Source organism: Ascaphus truei, chromosome 14, assembly GCF_040206685.1.
Source record: "Ascaphus truei isolate aAscTru1 chromosome 14, aAscTru1.hap1, whole genome shotgun sequence".
Taxonomy (NCBI): domain Eukaryota; kingdom Metazoa; phylum Chordata; class Amphibia; order Anura; family Ascaphidae; genus Ascaphus; species Ascaphus truei.
Window position 1 is genome coordinate 51,870,670 of NC_134496.1, and position 21,214 is coordinate 51,891,883.

General features: G+C 44.3%; 1 protein-coding gene across 2 annotated transcripts; it reads left to right on the plus strand.

The window, feature by feature from the left end:
- The first annotated feature begins 6,924 nt into the window (after positions 1 to 6,924).
- CHRNG (cholinergic receptor nicotinic gamma subunit) lies at positions 6,925 to 20,356 on the plus strand. Of its 2 annotated transcripts, XM_075570978.1 has the most exons (12): positions 6,925 to 7,058; positions 8,738 to 8,877; positions 9,435 to 9,479; positions 9,846 to 9,955; positions 10,845 to 11,000; positions 11,721 to 11,818; positions 13,350 to 13,550; positions 14,288 to 14,402; positions 14,607 to 14,721; positions 15,455 to 15,665; positions 19,321 to 19,454; positions 19,695 to 20,356. In XM_075570978.1, exons 1-12 carry the CDS (start codon positions 7,019 to 7,021, stop codon positions 19,857 to 19,859), a joined length of 1,530 nt encoding a protein of 509 aa, XP_075427093.1. In that variant the 5' UTR covers positions 6,925 to 7,018; the 3' UTR covers positions 19,860 to 20,356. The 2 variants fall into 2 exon arrangements, with proteins under 2 accessions (XP_075427093.1, XP_075427094.1); XM_075570979.1 differs by lacking the exons at positions 6,925 to 7,058; positions 8,738 to 8,877 and having other exon boundaries at positions 9,451 to 9,507.
- The last annotated feature ends 858 nt before the right edge of the window (positions 20,357 to 21,214 follow it).

Below are 21,214 nucleotides of genomic sequence, written 5' to 3' on the forward strand. Positions count from 1 at the left end.
AGGAACCTGATGTTACATACAAGATATGACTGATTTAGGGAGCTATGGAGGAACCTGATGTTACATACAAGATATGACTTGAGTAGGGAGCTATGGAGGAACCTGATGTTACGTACGAGATATGACTGATTAGGGAGCTATGGAGGAACCTGATGTTACATACGAGATATGACTTATTAGGGAGCTATGGAGGAACCTGATGTTACATACGAGATATGACTTATTAGGGAGCTATGGAGGAACCTGATGTTACGTACGAGATATGACTGATTAGGGAGCTATGGAGGAACCTGATGTTACGTACGAGATATGACTGATTAGGGAGCTATGGAGGAACCTGATGTTACGTACAAGATATGACTGATTAGGGAGCTATGGAGGAACCTGATGTTACGTACGAGATGTGACTGATTAGGGAGCTATGGAGGAACTGATGTTACGTACGAGATATGACTGATTAGGGAGCTATGGAGGAACCTGATGTTACATACAAGATATGACTGAGTAGGGAGCTATGGAGGAACCTGATGTTACGTACGAGATATGACTGAGTAGGGAGCTATGGAGGAACCTGATGTTACGTACGAGATATGACTGATTAGGGAGCTATGGAGGAACCTGATGTTACATACGAGATATGACTGAGTAGGGAGCTATGGAGGAACCTGATGTTACGTACGAGATATGACTGATTAGGGAGCTATGGAGGAACCTGATGTTACGTACGAGATATGACTGATTGGGGAGCTATGGAGGAACCTGATGTTACATACAAGATATGACTGAGTAGGGAGCTATGGAGGAACCTGATGTTACGTACGAGATATGACTGAGTAGGGAGCTATGGAGGAACCTGATGTTACGTACGAGATATGACTGAGTAGGGAGCTATGGAGGAACCTGATGTTACGTACGAGATATGACTGAGTAGGGAGCTATGGAGGAACCTGATGTTACATACAAGATATGACTGAGTAGGGAGCTACGATTCAGTCCTCCTGAAAGAAACCGGATCTAGCTTCCAGTTATTTCTCTGTCTCTGGTTCTTTCTCTCTACCTCTCTGTCACTTTTTTGTTGTTCTTGAACTCCATAATTTATCCCTGCCACCCCTCTTATTAAACTGATTCTCTCTCCTAATTAACTCTCTTCTGATTCTCTCACCCCTCTCGATTTTGTGTCTCTTTCCTGATTTTCTGTCGCTCTCTCTCCCCTGATTTTCTGTCGCTCTCTCCCCCTCTCCTGATTCTCTCTCTCCTAATTAACTCTCTTATGATTCTCCCCTCTCTTCTGGTTCTCTCTCTCCTCTCGCTCTCTTGATTTTTGTGGCTCTCTCCTGATTTTCTCTTTCTCCCCCTCTTCTGATTCTCTCTCCCCTCTTGCTCTCCTGATTTTCTCTCTCTCCCCTCCTCTCCTGATTCATTCTCTCTCTCCTAATTAACTCTCTTCTGATTCTCCCCTCTCTTCTGATTCTCTATCTCTCTCTCATTCTCTCTCTCTCATTCTCTCTCTCTCTCATTCTATTTCATTCTCTCTCTCATTCTCTCTCTCATTGTCTCTCACTCTCTCTCTCATTGTCTCTCTCTCATTCTCTCTCTCTCTCTCTCTCTCTCTCTCTCTCTCTCTCTCGCTCATTGTCTCTCTCATTCTCTCTCTCTCTCTGTCTCTCTCTCTCTCTCTCTCTCTCTCTCATTCTCTCTCTCTCCCCTAATTAACTCTCTCCCGATTCTCTCTCTCTCTCCCCTAATTAACTCTCTCCTGATTTTCTCTCCCTATCTCTCTTTCTCCCCCTCTCCTGATTCTCTCCCCCCCCCCCTTGTTTTTGCAGGAGAAGGATAATTGGTACCGCATTGCTCGGACAGTCGATCGCCTCTGCCTCTTCCTTGTCACCCCCGTCATGATTATTGGGACCATGTGGATATTTTTGGGGGGAGTTTTTAATCACCCCCCTCCTCTTCCGTTTGCTGGTGACTCCTTTGATTACACAATAGAGAACAAGCGATTGCTATAGGATCCGGCAGATCTGGGATCTGGGATCCGGCAGATCTGGGATCTGGTTATCAGACTCCAAGAAGGAAGTTTTCTGCGAAGAGTAATTTTATTAAAGTGTTTTGTCCCATGTTCTCCAGTTTAGGATTTGGGGGTGATGTCTGAGCCCTGGGAGGGGTAATGTGATAATAATGGGATATTGGCATTTATCGGGTTCTTCTCCATGTCTCTCTGTCCTTTTTCGGCCTTTGTGTTGGAGTATATGGGATATCTTTAGAAAATAATTTGTTGGGTCTCGAGAACTTGTGTACAGCTTATCTATGAAACACTATTATGTTGGTTCAATAAAAAGTATAAAAACCTGAAACAAACACGTAATTCAAGCTTTTTTTTTGGTAGAATTAATTGTTAAAAGAAAAGGTTTAATAAAATAAAAGTATACAATATTTCGCAGTGTAAGTCGAAATAACACAGTGTAAGATGAAATAACACAGTGTAAGTCGGTGTAACACAGTGTAAGATGGAATAACACAGTGTGAGTCGGTGTGACACAGTGTAAAATGGAATAACACAGTGTGAGTCGGTGTGACACAGTGTAAAATGGAATAACACAGTGTGAGTCGGTGTGACACAGTGTAAAATGGAATAACACAGTGTGAGTCGGTGTGACACAGTGTAAGATGGAATAACACAGTGTGAGTCGGTGTGACACAGTGTAAAATGGAATAACACAGTGTGAGTCGGTGTGACACAGTGTAAGATGGAATAACACAATGTGAGTCGGTGTGACACAGTGTAAAATGGAATAACACAGTGTGAGTCGGTGTGACACAGTGTAAAATGGAATAACACAGTGTGAGTCGGTGTGACACAGTGTAAGATGGAATAACACAGTGTGAGTCGGTGTGACACAGTGTAAGATGGAATAACACAATGTGAGTCTGTGTGACACAGTGTAAGATGGAATAACACAATGTGAGTCGGTGTGACACAGTGTAAGATGGAATAACACAATGTGAGTCGGTGTGACACAGTGTAAGATGGAATAACACAATGTGAGTCGGTGTGACACAGTGTAAGATGGAATAACACAATGTGAGTCGGTGTGACACAGTGTAAGATGGAATAACACAATGTGAGTCGGTGTGACACAGTGTAAGATGGAATAACACAATGTGAGTCGATGTAACAGTGTAACTCGGTATAACACAATGTGAGTCGGTGTAACAGTGTAACTCGGTATAACACAGTGTAACTCGGTATAACACAGTGTAAGTCGGTATAACACAGTGTGAGTCGGTATAACACAGTGTAAGTCGGTATAACACAGTGTGAGTCGGTGTAACAGTGTAACTCGGTATAACACAGTGTGAGTCGGTGTAACACAGTGTAAGTCGGTATAACACAGTGTGAGTCGGTGTAACAGTGTAACTCGGTATAACACAGTGTGAGTCGGTGTAACAGTGTAACTCGGTATAACACAGTGTAAGTCGGTATAACACAGTGTGAGTTGGTATAACACAGTGTAAGTCGGTATAACACAGTGTGAGTCGGTATAACACAGTGTGAGTCGGTATAACACAGTGTAAGTCGGTATAACACAGTGTGAGTCGGTATAACACAGTGTAAGTCGGTATAACACAGTGTGAGTCGGTATAACACAGTGTAAGTCGGTGTAACAGTGTAACTCGGTATAACACAGTGTAAGTCGGTGTAACAGTGTAACTCGGTATAACACAGTGTAAGTCGGTATAACACAGTGTGAGTCGGTATAACACAGTGTAAGTCGGTGTAACAGTGTAACTCGGTATAACACAGTGTAAGTCGGTGTAACAGTGTAAGTCGGTATAACACAGTGTGAGTCGGTATAACACAGTGTAAGTCGGTATAACACAGTGTGAGTCGGTGTAACAGTGTAACTCGGTATAACACAGTGTGAGTCGGTGTAACACAGTGTAAGTCGGTATAACACAGTGTGAGTCGGTGTAACAGTGTAACTCGGTATAACACAGTGTGAGTCGGTGTAACAGTGTAACTCGGTATAACACAGTGTAACTAGGTATAACACAGTGTGAGTCGGTGTAACAGTGTAACTCGGTATAACACAGTGTAAGTCGGTATAACACAGTGTGAGTCGGTATAACACAGTGTAAGTCGGTATAACACAGTGTGAGTCGGTATAACACAGTGTGAGTCGGTATAACACAGTGTGAGTCGGTATAACACAGTGTAAGTCGGTATAACACAGTGTGAGTCGGTATAACACAGTGTAAGTCGGTATAACACAGTGTGAGTCGGTATAACACAGTGTAAGTCGGTATAACACAGTGTGAGTCGGTATAACACAGTGTAAGTCGGTATAACACAGTGTGAGTCGGTATAACACAGTGTAAGTCGGTATAACACAGTGTGAGTCGGTATAACACAGTGTGAGTCGGTATAACACAGTGTGAGTCGGTGTAACACAGTGTGAGTCGGTGTAACAGTGTAACTCGGTATAACACAGTGTGAGTCGGTGTAACACAGTGTAAGTCGGTATAACACAGTGTGAGTTGGTGTAACAGTGTAACTCGGTATAACACAGTGTGAGTCGGTGTAACAGTGTAACTCGGTATAACACAGTGTAACTCGGTATAACACAGTGTGAGTCGGTGTAACAGTGTAACTCGGTATAACACAGTGTAAGTCGGTATAACACAGTGTAAGTCGGTATAACACAGTGTGAGTCGGTATAACACAGTGTGAGTCGGTATAACACAGTGTAAGTCGGTATAACACAGTGTGAGTCGGTATAACACAGTGTAAGTCGGTATAACACAGTGTGAGTCGGTGTAACAGTATAACTCGGTATAACACAGTGTGAGTCGGTGTAACAGTATAACTCGGTATAACACAGTGTAAGTCGGTATAACACAGTGTAAGTCGGTATAACACAGTGTAAGTCGGTATAACACAGTGTGAGTCGGTATAACACAGTGTGAGTCGGTATAACACAGTGTAAGTCGGTTTAACACAGTGTAAGTCGGTATAACACAGTGTAAGTCGGTATAACACAGTGTGAGTCGGTATAACACAGTGTAAGTCGGTATAACACAGTGTGAGTCGGTATAACACAGTGTGAGTCGGTGTAACAGTGTAAGTCGGTGTAACACAGTGTGAGTCGGTGTAACAGTGTAACTCGGTATAACACAGTGTGAGTCGGTGTAACAGTGTAACTCGGTATAACACAGTGTAAGTCGGTATAACACAGTGTGAGTCGGTGTAACAGTATAACTCGGTAAACACAGTGTAAGTCGGTATAACACAATGCACCATCACTAATAGCCATGATTGGCTGCGCAGAAAGAACACAACATCTTTAAGTCAGGGAGAAATGTACAATCCCAGAAGCAGCTGCATTTTAAGAGCCCAAAAACGGTGGCACTTAAGAGGATAATTTACGGTGCTGACACAGAGACAATTCTGCATTGAGGAATCCTTCAAACTCATACACTTCAAGTGAAAGGACAGGTGTGTCCCAGGTGTGTCCCAGGTGTGTCCCAGGTGTGTCCCAGGTGTGTTCCAGGTGTGTCCCAGGTGTGTTCCAGGTGTGTCCCAGGTGTGTTCCAGGTGTGTCCCAGGTGTGTCCCAGGTGTGTTCCAGGCGTGTCCCAGGTGTCCCCCAGGTGTCCCCCAGGTGTGTTCCAGGTGTGTCCCAGGTGTGTCCCAGGTGTGTTCCAGGTGTGTCCCAGGTGTGTTCCAGGTGTGTCCCAGGTGTGTTCCAGGTGTGTCCCAGGTGTGTCCCAGGTGTGTTCCAGGTGTGTTTCAGGTGTGTCCCAGGTGTGTCCCAGGTGTGTTCCATTGCCAAAAGATGTCTAATGGACTAGCTGTGCTTAGAAAATGTGGACCTTAGTTTTTGCTCAATTTACATATCAGGGAAAGTGCAGCAGAGATGTGATATGGAAACTATTAGAGAAGTCAGATACGCAGATTTCAAACGACAGTAAGCCAAAGATAGGGGAGTTCTTCCCTTAACATGGAAACCTACATGGGGACATTTGGATTTGAAGGTGTGAGACATGATTCATCAGTGAGGAAGCCTTCTGCTGAAGAGTCCGCACTCCAGATAAGAGAGAGGTGACAGATCGGTTAAGCCAGAGGTGCCCAACTCCGGTCCTCAAGACCCGCCCCCCCCCCCCCAACAGGTCAGGTTTTCAGGATATCCCAGCTTCAGCACAGGTGGCTCAAGCAGAGGCTCAGTCTTTCACCTGTGTTGAAGCAGGGATATCCTGAAAACCGGATCGGGTGGGGGCTCTTGAGGACTGGAGTTGAGAACCCCATGGATTAAGCAGGCCCTGTCAATGATTGTCAGTAGAAAACCTCCCTCCTCCCCGCCCCCCCACCGGAGATAGGGGAATCCAGCCCCTAACTGGCAGCTATGACTCAATGTATGGGAAATTCTCCTTTCAGCTGGTCTGAGTCACACATGCTGTTCTGTAGCCAACAGATGGGTTTTGAAGACACACTTCAAACCTCAGCTGTACTGGCAATGGTATCATGTGTTCCGGGGGCTTAGCACATTCAGTGGTGGGGTGGGCTGGCAGCAGGTTTGGGTGCATGTTGAAGCTGAAATGGCCACCTAAGCCAAAACTGTCTGAATCTTCCCCTTCAGTACGTTTGGGCTTTTACATCAACCAGTTTATAATATAGATTTTAGACTCTGTGGACCTCTGCAGGTCGAGGTGAGGTCCTCTACTCATCCATCATTAGACCAATATTATGTGTTTGTCTGGGTGCCAGCTCTAATAGCTGGGTTCATATTCAGCCCTCTCCTGTCAGCACCAGCTTCTTATCACTCCCTGTCCCAATCAAACATGTGCCACAGCAAAGCAGCACAGGACATTGTTATTTCCCTTTGTCCTCTTCAGTATCAGCAGCTGACTATGCCGGTGACAGCTGGTGAGTCGTGGGCCGGGCCATTCCCAAAAATAACCATTCCAGGCATTGCATGAAAGGTTCACTCCACTCTGCACCCAGGACATGAGGAGGGAGCATGGGTGTGCTGGCTCTGCTGGGCTCTCTGTGCATCACAGGTAAGGGCCTCACCCGAAACTTATGGGTCACCATCCAGTCTTAAGATCATCAACATCAGGACTTTCCATTCTCTCCTTTAAATGTGTAACTAAGGTAACCCTGGTTTTACCTGAGAAAGTCAGAGGTGTCAGAGAGCTGCAGAGATAATGATAGTTACACGATGCTGAGGCGATGGCAGATGTCACACTGATGGTTGATCCCTGATGGACACGTTAGCTAACAGAGATGTCACCTCTGAGCACTCAAATTAGTGACATTTGGGTTTTCTGGAAGAAAAAATTATAATAGAAAAGAGCTGAATTGTATCACTTAAAGCAGGGGTGCTCAACCCCACCAACAGGTCAGGTTTTCAGGATATACCAGCTTCAGCACAGGTGGCTCAACTGAGTCGTCAACTGAGCCTCTGACTGAGCCACCTATGTTGAAGCTGGGATATCCTGAAAACCTGTCCTGTTGGGGGTGGTTTGAGGCTCCATGTGTTAGATGACATGGAGATGTATGAGGCTCTGATGCTACATATCATTGAAACTGAGACTGGCTCTAAATGCCCAGCACAGAGGTTCTCACCTCCACCCACCCACCTCCATGCAGGACCCCTCACAGGGCAGGTGGGTGCATGGATGTGCTCTGCTGATCCTGCTCTGGACAGGATGTGTTTGATGAGGGGGGTGAGAGGAGAACGTGTGTGTGTGAAATATAGATCCTGGACCAGCAGGAAATCCGGATCAGAAGCCCAACTCCTCTGCCCCATCTCCAGGCTGCACCCACCTTTTATTTTCCTACTGAGAATAGAAATGTTTTAGGTGCTGGAGGGGAATGCAAAAAAAATTACTTTCATCGAAGGGGTTAACAGGAGAATAGCCACCTGGCCCCAGATTTAAAGGGCACTTTAAGGCAGTGCTATCATTTTGCACATGGTGGGGCATTTAAAGGTCAAAACTGACCTGACCCAACTACATGTGCTGAGCATCCACCCTACCTGGCTGAACCTGTCCCAGTGCTTCAAATCTCACGTCTCGGTGTTAAGATAAGGACAGGCTGATAATGACATTAATACAACCCATGTTATCAGCAATTAATAAGGTTAGTAGCTGTAATAAATGATAGTGTTTGATATACAGATGTAGAAGGGATTATTCCACTCACTGGCGCGTTATAGTGAGATATTCTGTTATCAGTCACTGAAATTGAATCCTATGATAAAATCCCAGATATTCTGTGTTATAATGCAATATTCTGTGTTATAATGCAATATTCTGTGTTATAATGCAATATTCTGTGTTATAATGCAATATTCTGTGTTATAATGCAATATTCTGTGTTATCAGTGAGTGCAATGACCCCTTATACATCTGTGGGTTGGAGGGTCAGTATGTGCATAGATGTTGTATATTTAACAGGATACCAGGTGCCCCTGTTACTCCACATTAGCAGGGACAGGGTCAGACAATCGAGGTTTCTATATCTATATCCCATCATATTCGGTTGTCTTTGGCTGGCATTGCAGCAGCATAGCTGTATATAACACCAGCTGTATATAACACCAGCTGTTACCCTGATACTCTGCATCCAGGTGAGGTTAGCGAGCTGCCCTGTGCATGCCCGGGGGGTGCACACCTGTGTCCCTCTTCTCCACGCTCCACGTCCCTCTTCATCCTTCCCCTGCTTGTCCTCTCAGCTGTTCTGTGTCACAATGAGGAGGAGAAGCTATTAAATGACCTGATGCACAATTACAACCGGAACCTGCGTCCAGCAGAGCATGATGGTGACATCATAAGGGTCAGCTTGAAACTGACCCTCACCAACCTCATCTCCCTGGTAAGTGAGAGAGCTGTGACCTGTACCCACACCTGTGCCCACACCTGTGCCCACGCCCAGACACCCAGGCTAAAGGATCAGTGCTTATTTATTTATTTATTTAATAGTCTACAAAGTGTCAAGCCATGTTGCTGTTTATTGTGGTGCTAAAAAGTGACAAAAACTGCTTTAAAAGAACATTCGCCAAGCATTAAAAGTCAATGTGTAGGTCACATGGCCCTTTAAATAGTTTGATTTTTGGCAAAAATTGAGGAACAATGGAAAGTTTGGTAAAAAAAAATAGACAAATACAATCTGCGAAAACAGCTTTGAAAACATTTGCACATTTCTGCAGCCCACATTGATAAATCTCTTATATAAAAACCAGCAGGGGCTGAATGTGTTCCTATAAGCTGGGGGCAGGTAGGAAGCATGTATTGGGGTCAGCACTGAAGTGTGGGGGGTTTGTGATGCTTGGTAATTGGCCTATAATTGGCCGCCCTGCAGTAACATTCCCTGCCAGCAGGGGGAGCAGAAAGACTGGCCATCTCTTGACTCTGTATTGTTATCACCCGCAGAATGAGAGAGAAGGGACCCTGACCACTAACGTCTGGGTGGAAATGGTACGTACCCCTGAAGAGATGCATGAGGGTAAGAAGTAACCAGGAATTCACCGTGTAACAATGCACTCCCAGAATCCTCTGTGTGTTCTCCCATTAACTCAGCTTACCTGGACATGAGTATAACAAGTGTGCACTTCCACACATTATCCAAAGGACCAGTGCTCCATGCTGGGTATTCCTATCTGCCACTGGCCTTCTGCAGAAGGGTTTAAGAAGGATACGTAGTCAGTGTGAGTGTAATTAGTATTTGTGCATTAGATGTATGTTGCCTTTGTAAGGGGTGTTGGTTCTGTATAGTAAGTGTGCAGCCGGCCACCCTTTCTCTCCTTTTGATGGTCATCCTTCTCGGTTCCCCTGTGGTATCAGCAATGGAGTGACAAACGGCTGCGCTGGAACCCTGCCGACCACCACGGCATCAGCAGGATGCGTATCCCGCCCACCATGGTGTGGCTTCCAGACGTTGGCCTGGAGAACAAGTGAGTGGGGTCTTCTTCACTATCCCAGGTCATGCTCAGCTGGGGTTACCAACCTCCAAATAAAGGAAGCAGGGGCACACATCTCCTGTGGAAGAGTATCTGGCCAGAGTGAAACAGTCATGGCCGGTGGCTAACAAAGTCTGTTCCTGCCTGGGCCTCCTCTTTAGCTGCCTTTCCCCGTCTCTCTTATTTCGCTCTATTCTTTCCAGTTAGCTAGAGGCGTGGGAATGTATTCAAATTTGATTTGTGAAAAATTTAATGATTTTAACCTTAATTTTGTGTTTTTTTGCAAAACTTTTGCACAAGTTCACATTGCTCAGGAATGCACAAAAATGTGGAGAAATGCAATATTGTCACCAGATTGCTGCAAAATCTTGGCCATGTCGCCTAACACCATTTGCTTCTGCCCTTTCGGCAAAACTTTCAGTGATCGGCACACTTTGCCTGGTTGGTGAAAGAATCGCACATCTCAACAGTCAGATATGAAACTCAAAAGCACAGAAGAGCTGCCTCCCAATCTGGGCACTTTGCTGTCCTGCTCTTGAGTTTGGGATTTCCCTCTAAATTTAGGCCCATCCCTTTAAATGTGTATGTGTTAAAGACACGTGTTGGGCTGTCAGTGTGAGCTGGGAGAACCCTTTGGTCGTATCCCATTGTCTGCTTTACGTCTGACCTTGCCAAGCTCACTGTGCCTCAAACCAATCAATTGTAATCTCTTTGGGGTGCAGACTTATTGTGCCTGAAAATCTCTATGTACAGCGCTGTGTTTGTCAGCGCCATAGAAGAAGAAAAAAGGATGTAGGTGCCTTATTGGTAGGCCCTATGAGAAGTAATAATATAGAGTAATATACAATTGTGTTGTGACCTTGCTTTTTTCTCCTTGCTGCAGTGTGGATGGGACCTTTGACATTGCCTTAGGCACAAACACTCTGGTGTCTCCTGATGGGTCCATGTACTGGCTGCCTCCAGCCATCTACCGAAGCGCCTGCCTCGTAGCCGTCGCTTATTTCCCTTTCGATTGGCAGAACTGCTCCATGGTGTTCCAGTGAGTGAGGTCCTGGCAAACCGTGCAGGGACAAGCCTGGGAGATGAGCCTTGTGCGACCACATGAGAATCCACTGCTTCTTTTCCAACCTAATGCGGGTTTAATGCAGAGTAGTATGCACCGCCAATTCCAGGGAGCCTGTGTACATGTCATATTCTCCCCAAAACAACTAGGGGTTTATGTATCAAGCGAAAGTGGGACAATTCTGAGGCCAAAGAATCTGCTCCAGCCAGATATATCAAAGAAAACGTCCTATTAATCTCAAAAGTTTTTTTCTCTTCATTACAGATAGTATGATGCAGATTCAGAATTGCACCAATTTTCCCTTGAAGCAGAAACCCCTAAATGTCACACCAGTATTATACTGTTCCCAAAAAATAAGGGACTTTGTTTAAACACAGCAAACCAGCACTCAAAGACGTGCCTTCATGCCAGAAAAGATAGTCCAGCCAGGAGATACCAAAACATGGACATTTCTTACCGTGACTATGACAATGAATGTGACCTCACTTCACCTTCTCCAAGGTTCCTTTGAAGAGTAAAACACGCGTGTGTTGACTACATTTTTGCCGGAGATGCCTGTACATGTCCCGTGACTAAGTCTCACATTAGGGTGACACTTGCATGTGGGGTTTTGTCTTAGTGGCTTCTCCATTATTTTGTCAAAGTTTATTCTGCTTTCAGAAATCAGACACTTTGTTCTTGTTGGGTTCATACCAGGTCACAGACCTACAGTGCCAATGAGATCGAGATGCTTCTCACCGTGGAGGATGGACAGACAATTGAATGGATAGTCATAGACCCCGAAGCTTTCACAGGTAAGAAGACTCAAGGATTTCCCATTATTTTAACATTGTTTATTGTTATAATCTTTTATTCACAACACATTGAAGTTATGAACATTACAAAAACACAGAGCAGGAAGTCGTCCTGTCTCCATTTTTGTGATGTAATTTTAGTTCAGAAAGTTCCAGATATCAAATCATAAACATCAATGTCATTAGACATAACTTTCAACTTTCCATAGATGGCAGGAAAATACAATGTAACTAAATAATTTAGCACACTCTGCAAACAGCAAACAGTCCCTGTCGCTAGGGTTACCAGGTGTCCAGTATTGAACCGGACTGTCCGGTATTTGGACACACTGTCAGGTAAAACAGTTAGAGGTATTACGGGGCATGTATGTGTCTGGTATTATCTCTCTGGACATGTATTTCTATACCAATATTACCCCTCTGGACATAGTGACCTGACGACTTGGGGGGGCCGTGGGATTTCCCCGAGAAGGGAGAGTGCAGGGCTGTTGCTAGGGGGCCGGGCAGCTTCCTCCATCCAGATTGGCTGCTCCGGGGTAATGCAGCTAATCAGGAGGAAGTGTCAGGAGTCTGGGGGTAGGGCCAAGGTGAGGAGTAAACAGCATGGAGCAGAGAGGAGTGTGTGTGTTTGTGTGTCAAGCACTTCGCACCATTCAGCATTGTGTCCAGTATTTTTGGAGAAGCCACCTGGTGACCTTACCTGTCCCATGAATAAGTGACATAACAAGAAGTAACAGTTGGACAGTAGAGAGATGCAGAACACTGAACATGGCAGCACACAGAGGAAAACCATGTACTCCATTACCTGGGGCGATTTGTCTTGATTATTGTATTGATATTACATTCCTTCTTGGTATAACAAACACAATATTATTACTAGAGATGAGTGAGTGTGGATTTTTGGAACCAGTCACCCTGAACCACGGCATTTTGCGTGATGCTGTCGGTTACATTTTGCAGGGTTGGGGCTGTCAGATTCCGAAAATCCAAATTCATCCAAGGTCATCTCTAGTAACCACCTTACATGAAAACATTCAGATTAGTGAAGTTTCTCTTAATTGGGATGTAACTGCCTTTAAGGAAACTCTTTCCTCCATGTGCTCGGCTTGAGGGGGTGCAGAAATACTTATCTTTAAATCCTGAAAGGTGCGTAAAACATTTTGGATAAAATGAAGAATCTTACAACCGGTCAAAGTTAAGATACGATTTCTGCGGATCTCTGATATCGGAAGCAAATTTACATTATGGATTCTAAGGTGGATCTCAGGATTTGGGATGGATTTCTGTGTTCGGAATAGATTCCTGTATGTGTAGAAACAATCTCGTGGATCAGGTGGATCTCTGTAGGCAGATCTTTGAGTTTTGATTTCTAAAACAGCTTTTCAAGTCCTTCTGAAATGACCATCACAGAATAAGGAACTTTCTGTTACTAGACGTCTGATTCATGCACCGTTCCATCTTGTCAACCCCTTCACGTGTTCATTTCTTCTTCCCTGTGTGTTCCCGACCTGCCTGCTCGGGCTTCCTGTAGAGAATGGGGAATGGGCGATAAAGCACATGCCAGCCAAGAAAATCACAAACCATCGCCTCACTCCGGACGACGTGAATTATCAGGAGATTGTCTTCTATCTCATCATCCAACGGAAACCTCTCTTCTACATCATCAACATCATTGTCCCCTGTGTGCTCATCTCCTCCGTCAGTGTCCTGGTCTACTTCTTACCTGCCAAAGGTACTGCCTCTTTGTAGTGGAGATGCATGTGGTGGTGTGCATAGACCTGGGATTGGTGACAGTTCTGCTGCTAGTAATGACGTGTGTCATTGTGCACATTGGTCACTTAGTGTACGGATCTGAAACTCTGATTTGTACAACACATTCAGTATGTTTTTTTGGGGGGGGAGTGGATTGGAAAAAAGATGCCATTTCCTCCATAATGTGTTTTTTATAGTTTTGTTACCTAACGGTTTGGTAAATCTACATTAAAAAAACAAGAACATTGGATTTTTTTTTTTTTTTAATTTTTGGACTTTAACTTCTTTATTTGGAGATCTTTCCATCTTCTAATTTTGCATTTATACAAACATATATTTATCAGCTATAGCGCTGAAACGTCTCAGTTTCCTCTCTGGCCCCATAATAAAGGGGTTTTGGATTATTGCAGGGATTTGCCCATCTTGTATTTGTAACACAAAAAGAACCAACACTTTAAACATTTTATAATCATTACCATTTTCCAATTAAATATAATGCATTGTAGGCCCTTCTGAAAGCAGGGAATGGGAGAGTTGCATCGTTTTATGACGAGAATTAAATTATAAGCTCCGTTTGGGCTTTCCTGTGCCGTGTTACTGTTCTGTGTTGTGACGCACATTACTAAGTACCCCATATCCAGTAGCCAAGTCTTCAGTGTCCATGTGTCCTCAGTTCTGTCCCAAGGTTCTGACTCTTCGCCTTGTACCTGTTCCCAGCTGGAGGGCAGAAGTGTACGGTGTCCATCAACATCCTCCTGGCTCAGACGGTCTTCCTCTTCCTGATCGCCCAGAAGATCCCAGAGACCTCCACGGCTGTGCCACTAATTGTAAAGTGAGCTATCCAAGAGTTACGTTCACCTTTCCCATCCTCTGAGCTCAGGTGCATCAATGGACCAGCACAGGCACCCGTCTTGGATTACAAGGGGGCATATATATGTGTGTGTGTGTGTGTGTGTCTGTGTGTGTGTGTGTGTGTGTGTGTGTGTGTGTGTGTTATCACGGAAAGGTCTAAATCTGTTTTTATGTGTTCTTTCAGGTACCTGACATTTCTTATGGTTGTGACGATCATCATTGTGGCTAATGCTGTCATCGTTTTAAATATCTCTCTTCGTACCCCCAACACCCACACCATGTCACACACGGTCCGAGAGGTAGGGGGCGTTCGCGATTATCATGAAGGTTTACACCGTGTTGAAGGACTTAGAAGTTGCAAATTAACACCAATGTGTAATGATTCTGATTTCACTGGGTGGGAAAGTTATCAAAGTGAGAAATAAGTGGGTCTTACCTTTAACCCCTTGAGTGCTGCTATTATTTATTTACCCCCCTTTCTTGCACAAGATGGGAGCCAGGGTAATGGGGAAATAGTGGGGTTCAACTCTGGGGACCTTACTGTTCCCGAGGTACAAGTGAAATGACCAGTTTTAAATCCCTCTCCAAGGGAAACAAAATGGCCAATAGGAAGCCGCAACGACATTGATGAATTTCTATTGGACGGCCATTTAAATCCACCGAAGAAACCCGGAAGTAACGTCGGTAATTATCTCGCAAACCTGGGGTTCCCTGGAGCAGAAAATAGTGTGGTTCGGTTCCCGTGGACCCCCCATTTCCCATGCTTTAATGAAAGGGGGGGGGGGAGTTAGGTGGGATTGCTGGTTTAAATAACCAAGTCATTTCAAAACTGGAGCAGACATTGGAAGGATTTGTTGTGTGATTATTGCCGGGGAGACTTTGATCGTTAGTCACCAGTCCTCATTATAATAAGTTAGTTACAGCAATGGAATTTATCTGGGTTTGATTAATCTCCAGGGATTCCTTCTCTGACCCCAACATGTGTCTTTTAAACCACCTGTGTGTTTTATGACCCCCTCTTACCCCCAACAGCTCTGCCTGAGGAAGGTTCCTCGCCTCCTGAGGATGCACCTCCGCCCAAGTGATGCCGCTCCTGCACCCCTGACACTCATGCGTCGGAGCAGCTCCCTGGGGCTTATGATAAAGGCGGATGAGTATATGCTGAGGAAGCCTCGCAGTGAGCTCATGTTCGAGAAGCAGAAGGAGAGAGACGGGCTCATGAAGGTCGTGCTAGAGAAAATAGGTAAATATATAATATACGTGTCAGGGAAAGGGCCTACGTGTCATCAGTGGGAGGGGCACTATAAATATATATATAGTGGTTACGTTATGGTGAGTAAAAAAAGTGACAAAAACCCTCCACAGCAAAACACATAGCAAATGGAAATATACTGTATGCTCATTTGCATGTCCCTATAGGGAACCATGTTTAAAATGGTTTTGAAGCAAAAAGTGGCACTGTGTGCTCATTTGCATGTCATTTTGATCTTGCCAAACTAACCTTATTTGTTTCTTTGAGGAGGTAAGTAGGAATTTAGACCAGGGTAATGCAGTTGATGTGGTCTACTTAGATTTTGCAAAGGCTTTTGATACGGTTTCACACAAGAGGTTGGTGTACAAAATAAAGAAAATTGGACTCAGTAATAATATATGCACCTGTATTGAAAACTGGTTAAAGGACAGACAACAGAGGGTTGTCATAAATGGAACTTTTTCAGGTTGGGCTAAAGTCGTGAGTGGAGTACCTCAAGGATCGGTACTGGGACCCCTGCTTTTTAACTTGTTTATTAATGACCTTGAGGTTGGGATCGAGAGCAAAGTCTCCATCTTTGCTGATGATACTAAATTGTGTAAGGTAATAGAATCAGAGCAGGATGTAATTTCTCTTCAGAAGGACTTGGAGAGACTGGAAACGTGGGCAGGTACATGGCAAATGAGGTTTAATACAGATAAATGTAAGGTTATGCATTTGGGATGCAAGAATAAAAAGGCGACTTACAAATTAAATGGAGATATATTGGGGGAATCCTTGATGGAGAAGGATTTAGGAGTGCTTGTAATAGTGCCCAATGGCTTAGCAATAGTGTCAATGTCATGCAGTAGCTGCAAAGGCAAACAAGATCTTATCTTGCATGAAACGGGCAATGGATGGAAGGGAAGTAAACATAATTATGCCCCTTTACAAAGCATTAGTAAGACCACACCTTGAATATGGAGTACAATTTTGGGCACCAATCCTAAGAAAAGACATTATGGAACTAGAGAGAGTGCAGAGAAGAGCCACCAAATTAATAAAGGGGATGGACATTCTAACTTACGAGGAGAGGCTAGCTAAATTAGATTTATTTACATTAGAAAAGAGGCATCTAAGAGGGGATATGTTAACTATATACAAATATATTCAGGGACAATACAAGGAGCTTTTAAAAGAACTATTCATCCCACGGGCAGTACAAAGCACTCGGGGCCATCCCTTAAGGTTGGAGGAAATGAAATTTCACCAGCAACAAAGGAAAGGGTTCTTTACAGTAAGGGCAGTTAAAATATGGAATTCATTACCCATGGAGACTGTGATGGAAGATACAATAGATTTGTTCAAAAAAAGGTTGGACATCTTTTTAGATGGGAAAGGTATACAGGGATATACCAAATAAGTATACATGGGAAGGATGTTGATCCAGGGATTAATCCGATTGCCAATTCTTGGAGCCAGGAAGGAATTAATTTTCCCCCTTAATGGGGGTTTTTGTTTGCCTTCCTCTGGATCAATAAGTAAGTATAGATATAGAATAAAGTATCTGTTGTCTAAATTTAGCATAGGTTGAACTTGATGGACGTACGTCTTTTTTCAACCTCATCTACTTTGTAACTATGTAACTATGTAACTATTTCCCAGAATCCCTTGCTGCAGTGGAAGTGCTGTGTGCTGGGTGATAATGGTGAACGGCGGGGTTGCAGACCTGCCTAAGACATGCAAATGAGCATACAGTAATATTTCCATTTGAGAAATATATATATATATATGTCTGTGTATATGTGTATATATGTGGGTGGATAGATAAATGGATAAAAAGATAGCTTGAGATAGATAAATAATAATAACTTTTTCATGTAGCACTTTCTCCCCCATTCCTCAGAGCGCGTCACAATGACAGGACAGCGCGCGGTACGCAGCACATAGGAATGTTGCACACACAGTCTCTGCTCACAGGAGCTTACAATCTATGTTTTTGGTGGCCGAGGCACAGGGAGAAAATGTGACCTTACCGAAGGTCACAAGAAGCCGACACCGGAAATTGAACCAGGTTCCCCTGCTTCACACTCAGTCATTGTTATCAGAGTCAGTCCTTACTCACGCCTTGCTCCTTCAGCATTGATGATTGATTGATGATGATTGATGGATGATGATTGATTGATGGATTATGATGTAGATGATAATGATAGATGCAGTGTATGATAATGTTCACTTCCATATGATTTATTGGCTATGTTGGTGCAGAATATCCCCATACAGTATATCCCACTGCAAGAAAGAACACTGAAGTCTGTCACGTCTGTAGATAGAGAAATCTATAAATTAAAAAAAACTATGTAAATATTAATGGTTTCAATGGACATGAAAAATATGTCAAAGTTCTGAGTTTCTCACCTGAAACTCTTCTCCTTGGGTACATTAACACAGTATCAGCACATTAATTCTCCTCCTCACTTTTAAAGCTTCACACTCTTCTGCCCCTCCTTACAGCTCAGCCCTAATTTCTCGCTATGCACCATCCCGTCTCTTGCGTTCTGCTCAAGGATGTCTTCTCTCTACCCCCTTTGTATCTAAAGCCCTCTCCTGCCTTAAAGCTTTCTCACTGACTGCCCCACACCTCTGGAATGCCCTTCCCCTCAATACCCGACTAGCACCCTGTTGCAGGGTACATGCAACCACACACGCGGGTTCTCTTGATAAGGCTTATTTATTGAGCCTTAAAAACATACAGCACACAAAAACAAAATAGCTTCTCTTCAGCATACAAAAACAAAATAGCTTCTCTTCAGCATAGAAAACAAGGCTGCTTGTCTTCAGCATGCAGGACACAGACAGTTCATCACACATGTACTTTGAAAAACAGACCTTATAGCAGTAATCTCTTCAGTATTTCAGTCCTGTCTCCTGACCAGCTAGCTTGCATGTGTGTACAGCCTGGGGGTTTTAAAACACCTTGATTATGCAGCTGGGGTCAGACTAATTAAGCAGCCCTTCTCAACTGAAACTTAACCTCGTCACAGCTGCACTGCAAGCCTAAACATAGGTTTGCCAGGTATATGGCTGGTGACGTTCAGTCACCCTGTCACACACCCACTCTATCAACATTTAAGATCCAACTCAGAACACACCTGCTTAAGGAAGTATACGAGTAGCTCTATGAGTGATAGTTTTACACCGTATACATTAACCTTGGCCTCTTGCAGACGCACTTACCAGAACACCCTCCGACTGTCTCTGTACGTTCTTCCTACCAACCAGTTAGATTGTAAGCTCTTCAGAGCAGGGACTCCCTTTCCTAAATGTTACTTTTATATCTGAAGCACTTCTTCCCATCATGTGTTATTTATATTATCTGTTATTTATATGATTGTCACGTGTGTTGCTGCAGTGAAGCGCTATGTACACTAATGGCGCTATATAAATAAAGACATACAATACATTAATAATGAATACAAACATTTTGCTTACGTTATGTGCCTATATCACTCATTGATACAATTGAAGCAAAGCCCCTTTATTCAGTGACAGAACACATGAGAAGGTTGTGGGATACCTAAGAGGCCACGGTGGGATTCGTACATTCACCCCAAACAGACATACTCTAGTGTTGCTTCTCCCTGTCGTGCCACATTTGTTTTTGAAGGCAGAGGGATGGAAAATGGCTCGGTGGACGATCTCCTTCACAGCCTGAGCCGTGCCGCTCCAGAGATCCGCGCCAGCGTGGAGGCGTGTAACCACATCGCCAGAACCACGCGGGAGCACAATGAGTTCGAATGCGTGAGTGCCACACACTTCTAAAAAAAGTGTCATCCCTTTGCAAATCTGCCCTTTCACCCCAAATCTACGTCTTGTCCATCCAGTCTCTGACCTCTCCCTGCTCAGCATTCTTATAATAACTTAGACAGCAGCTTAGATTAAAATCTCTCATTGTGTTTGTATTATCACTAATACATTAGAATTAGGATAATAATAATTATTATTATGGGTTTGTCTATCATCTGTGTTTGTTGCTTCCAGGAGAACGAGGAGTGGATCTTGGTCGGACGAGTGATTGACCGGGTCTGTTTCTTGATCATGTCCTTCCTTTTCATCCTTGTGACTGTTGGAATCTTCCTGGCTGGTCACTTTAACCAGGCCCCAGCACATCCCTTTCCTGGGGACCCCAAACTCTACCTGCCATAGTCCCAAAGGCCACCTGAAGGTTTTCAATGGATAACATCTTCCCTGGAGCCATTTGACATCGTTGATGAATATTTCACACCTGCAGTTGCTGCACAGTGTGTGGGCATCTTTGCTCATTGCTTGAACAGGTTCCTATATGGTCTGCAAATCAGCCAGTGGTCTGGAATTAAAACAAGGTCCCACGGGTTATCTCCCAGTGAGATGGTTTGGGTTGTATGTGGTTACTGGTTACCAGGCTCCAGACATGGACATTGTGTGCAGTGAGGAATCTCCTGGTACTGGATGAGTCGGACATCACTGCCCCTTGGCGTTGCTACCCTGCTGGCTGCAGACAGTGCCTCCCACTCTGGGGCTTTGTCTGCCCCTGTGGCAGAGCACAGAATGGTTGAGAAGTTGTTTTATTTTCATATGAAGGAAATTGTGCCTTTTGTTTCTGTGTGTTGTGTAACTATCCTACAAAATTTCATAAATGTACAACAATAAAACATGGTACTGACACAGGCTACAAATGCAGCACACGAGGGCGAGTGCTTTCTCCTTGTACATAATGTAGCTAGTTACCTTGCATTGGTCCCACTAGATTAATTGCATGCTGTAATAATGGTATATGAGAGTACACAGGCCAATGTTGCAATACACAGTAAATGCCCCAATGCTGTAGGAATATAGACTCAATGGCCATCAGTCTCTTCTGTATGCTAAACCACTATGTCCCTATCTAGTGTTGCCTTTAGGATCACTGGCTACATTATGTGTGTATATACAGTATATACAGTATATACAGTGTAGCGCCCCCAAAGTATGCCGTGCTGTATAAAAGAGACAAGGAATTATAATACAATAAGTGCAAGAAACTAGATTAGACAATAGGAAAGGAAATCCCTGGCCCGGACAGCTTACACTCTAAGTGGTATGTTAGGAGAGTTACAGAGACAGCAGGTGAGGGAATAAGTGCAGGAGATGGCAGTGCTTGGCCACAATGGGTGGTACGAGTGACTGTGTGGGACAGTAGCCATGAGTGCAGGAGATGGCAGTGCCTGGCCTTGATGGTTGGTAGGAGTGACAGTGGGTGTGGTACAGTAGCAATGAGTCCGGACTATTGGGAGGCTTCATGTACGAGGTGAGTTTTTAGGTTTGACTTATAGGTGGAGGGAGAGCGGGTGCTTGGCATATACTGAGTGTGAGGGAGAGCGGGTGCTTGGCATATACTGAGTGTGAGGGAGAGTGGGTGCTTGGCATATACTGAGTGTGAGGGAGAGCGGGTGCTTGGCATATACTGAGTGTGAGGGAGAGCGGGTGCTTGGCGTATACTGAGTGTGAGGGAGAGCTGGTGCTTGGCGTATACTGAGTGTCAG

Bases quoted from the DNA above. Each gene is read 5' to 3' on its own strand.
- CHRNG (XM_075570978.1), top strand. From the start codon at position 7,019: ATGGGTGTGCTGGCTCTGCTGGGCTCTCTGTGCATCACAG. The intron at 8,878-9,434 runs GTAAGTGAGAGA...TATCACCCGCAG, and splicing joins TCACCAACCTCATCTCCCTG to AATGAGAGAGAAGGGACCCT. The intron at 14,722-15,454 runs GTAGGGGGCGTT...TACCCCCAACAG, and splicing joins TGTCACACACGGTCCGAGAG to CTCTGCCTGAGGAAGGTTCC.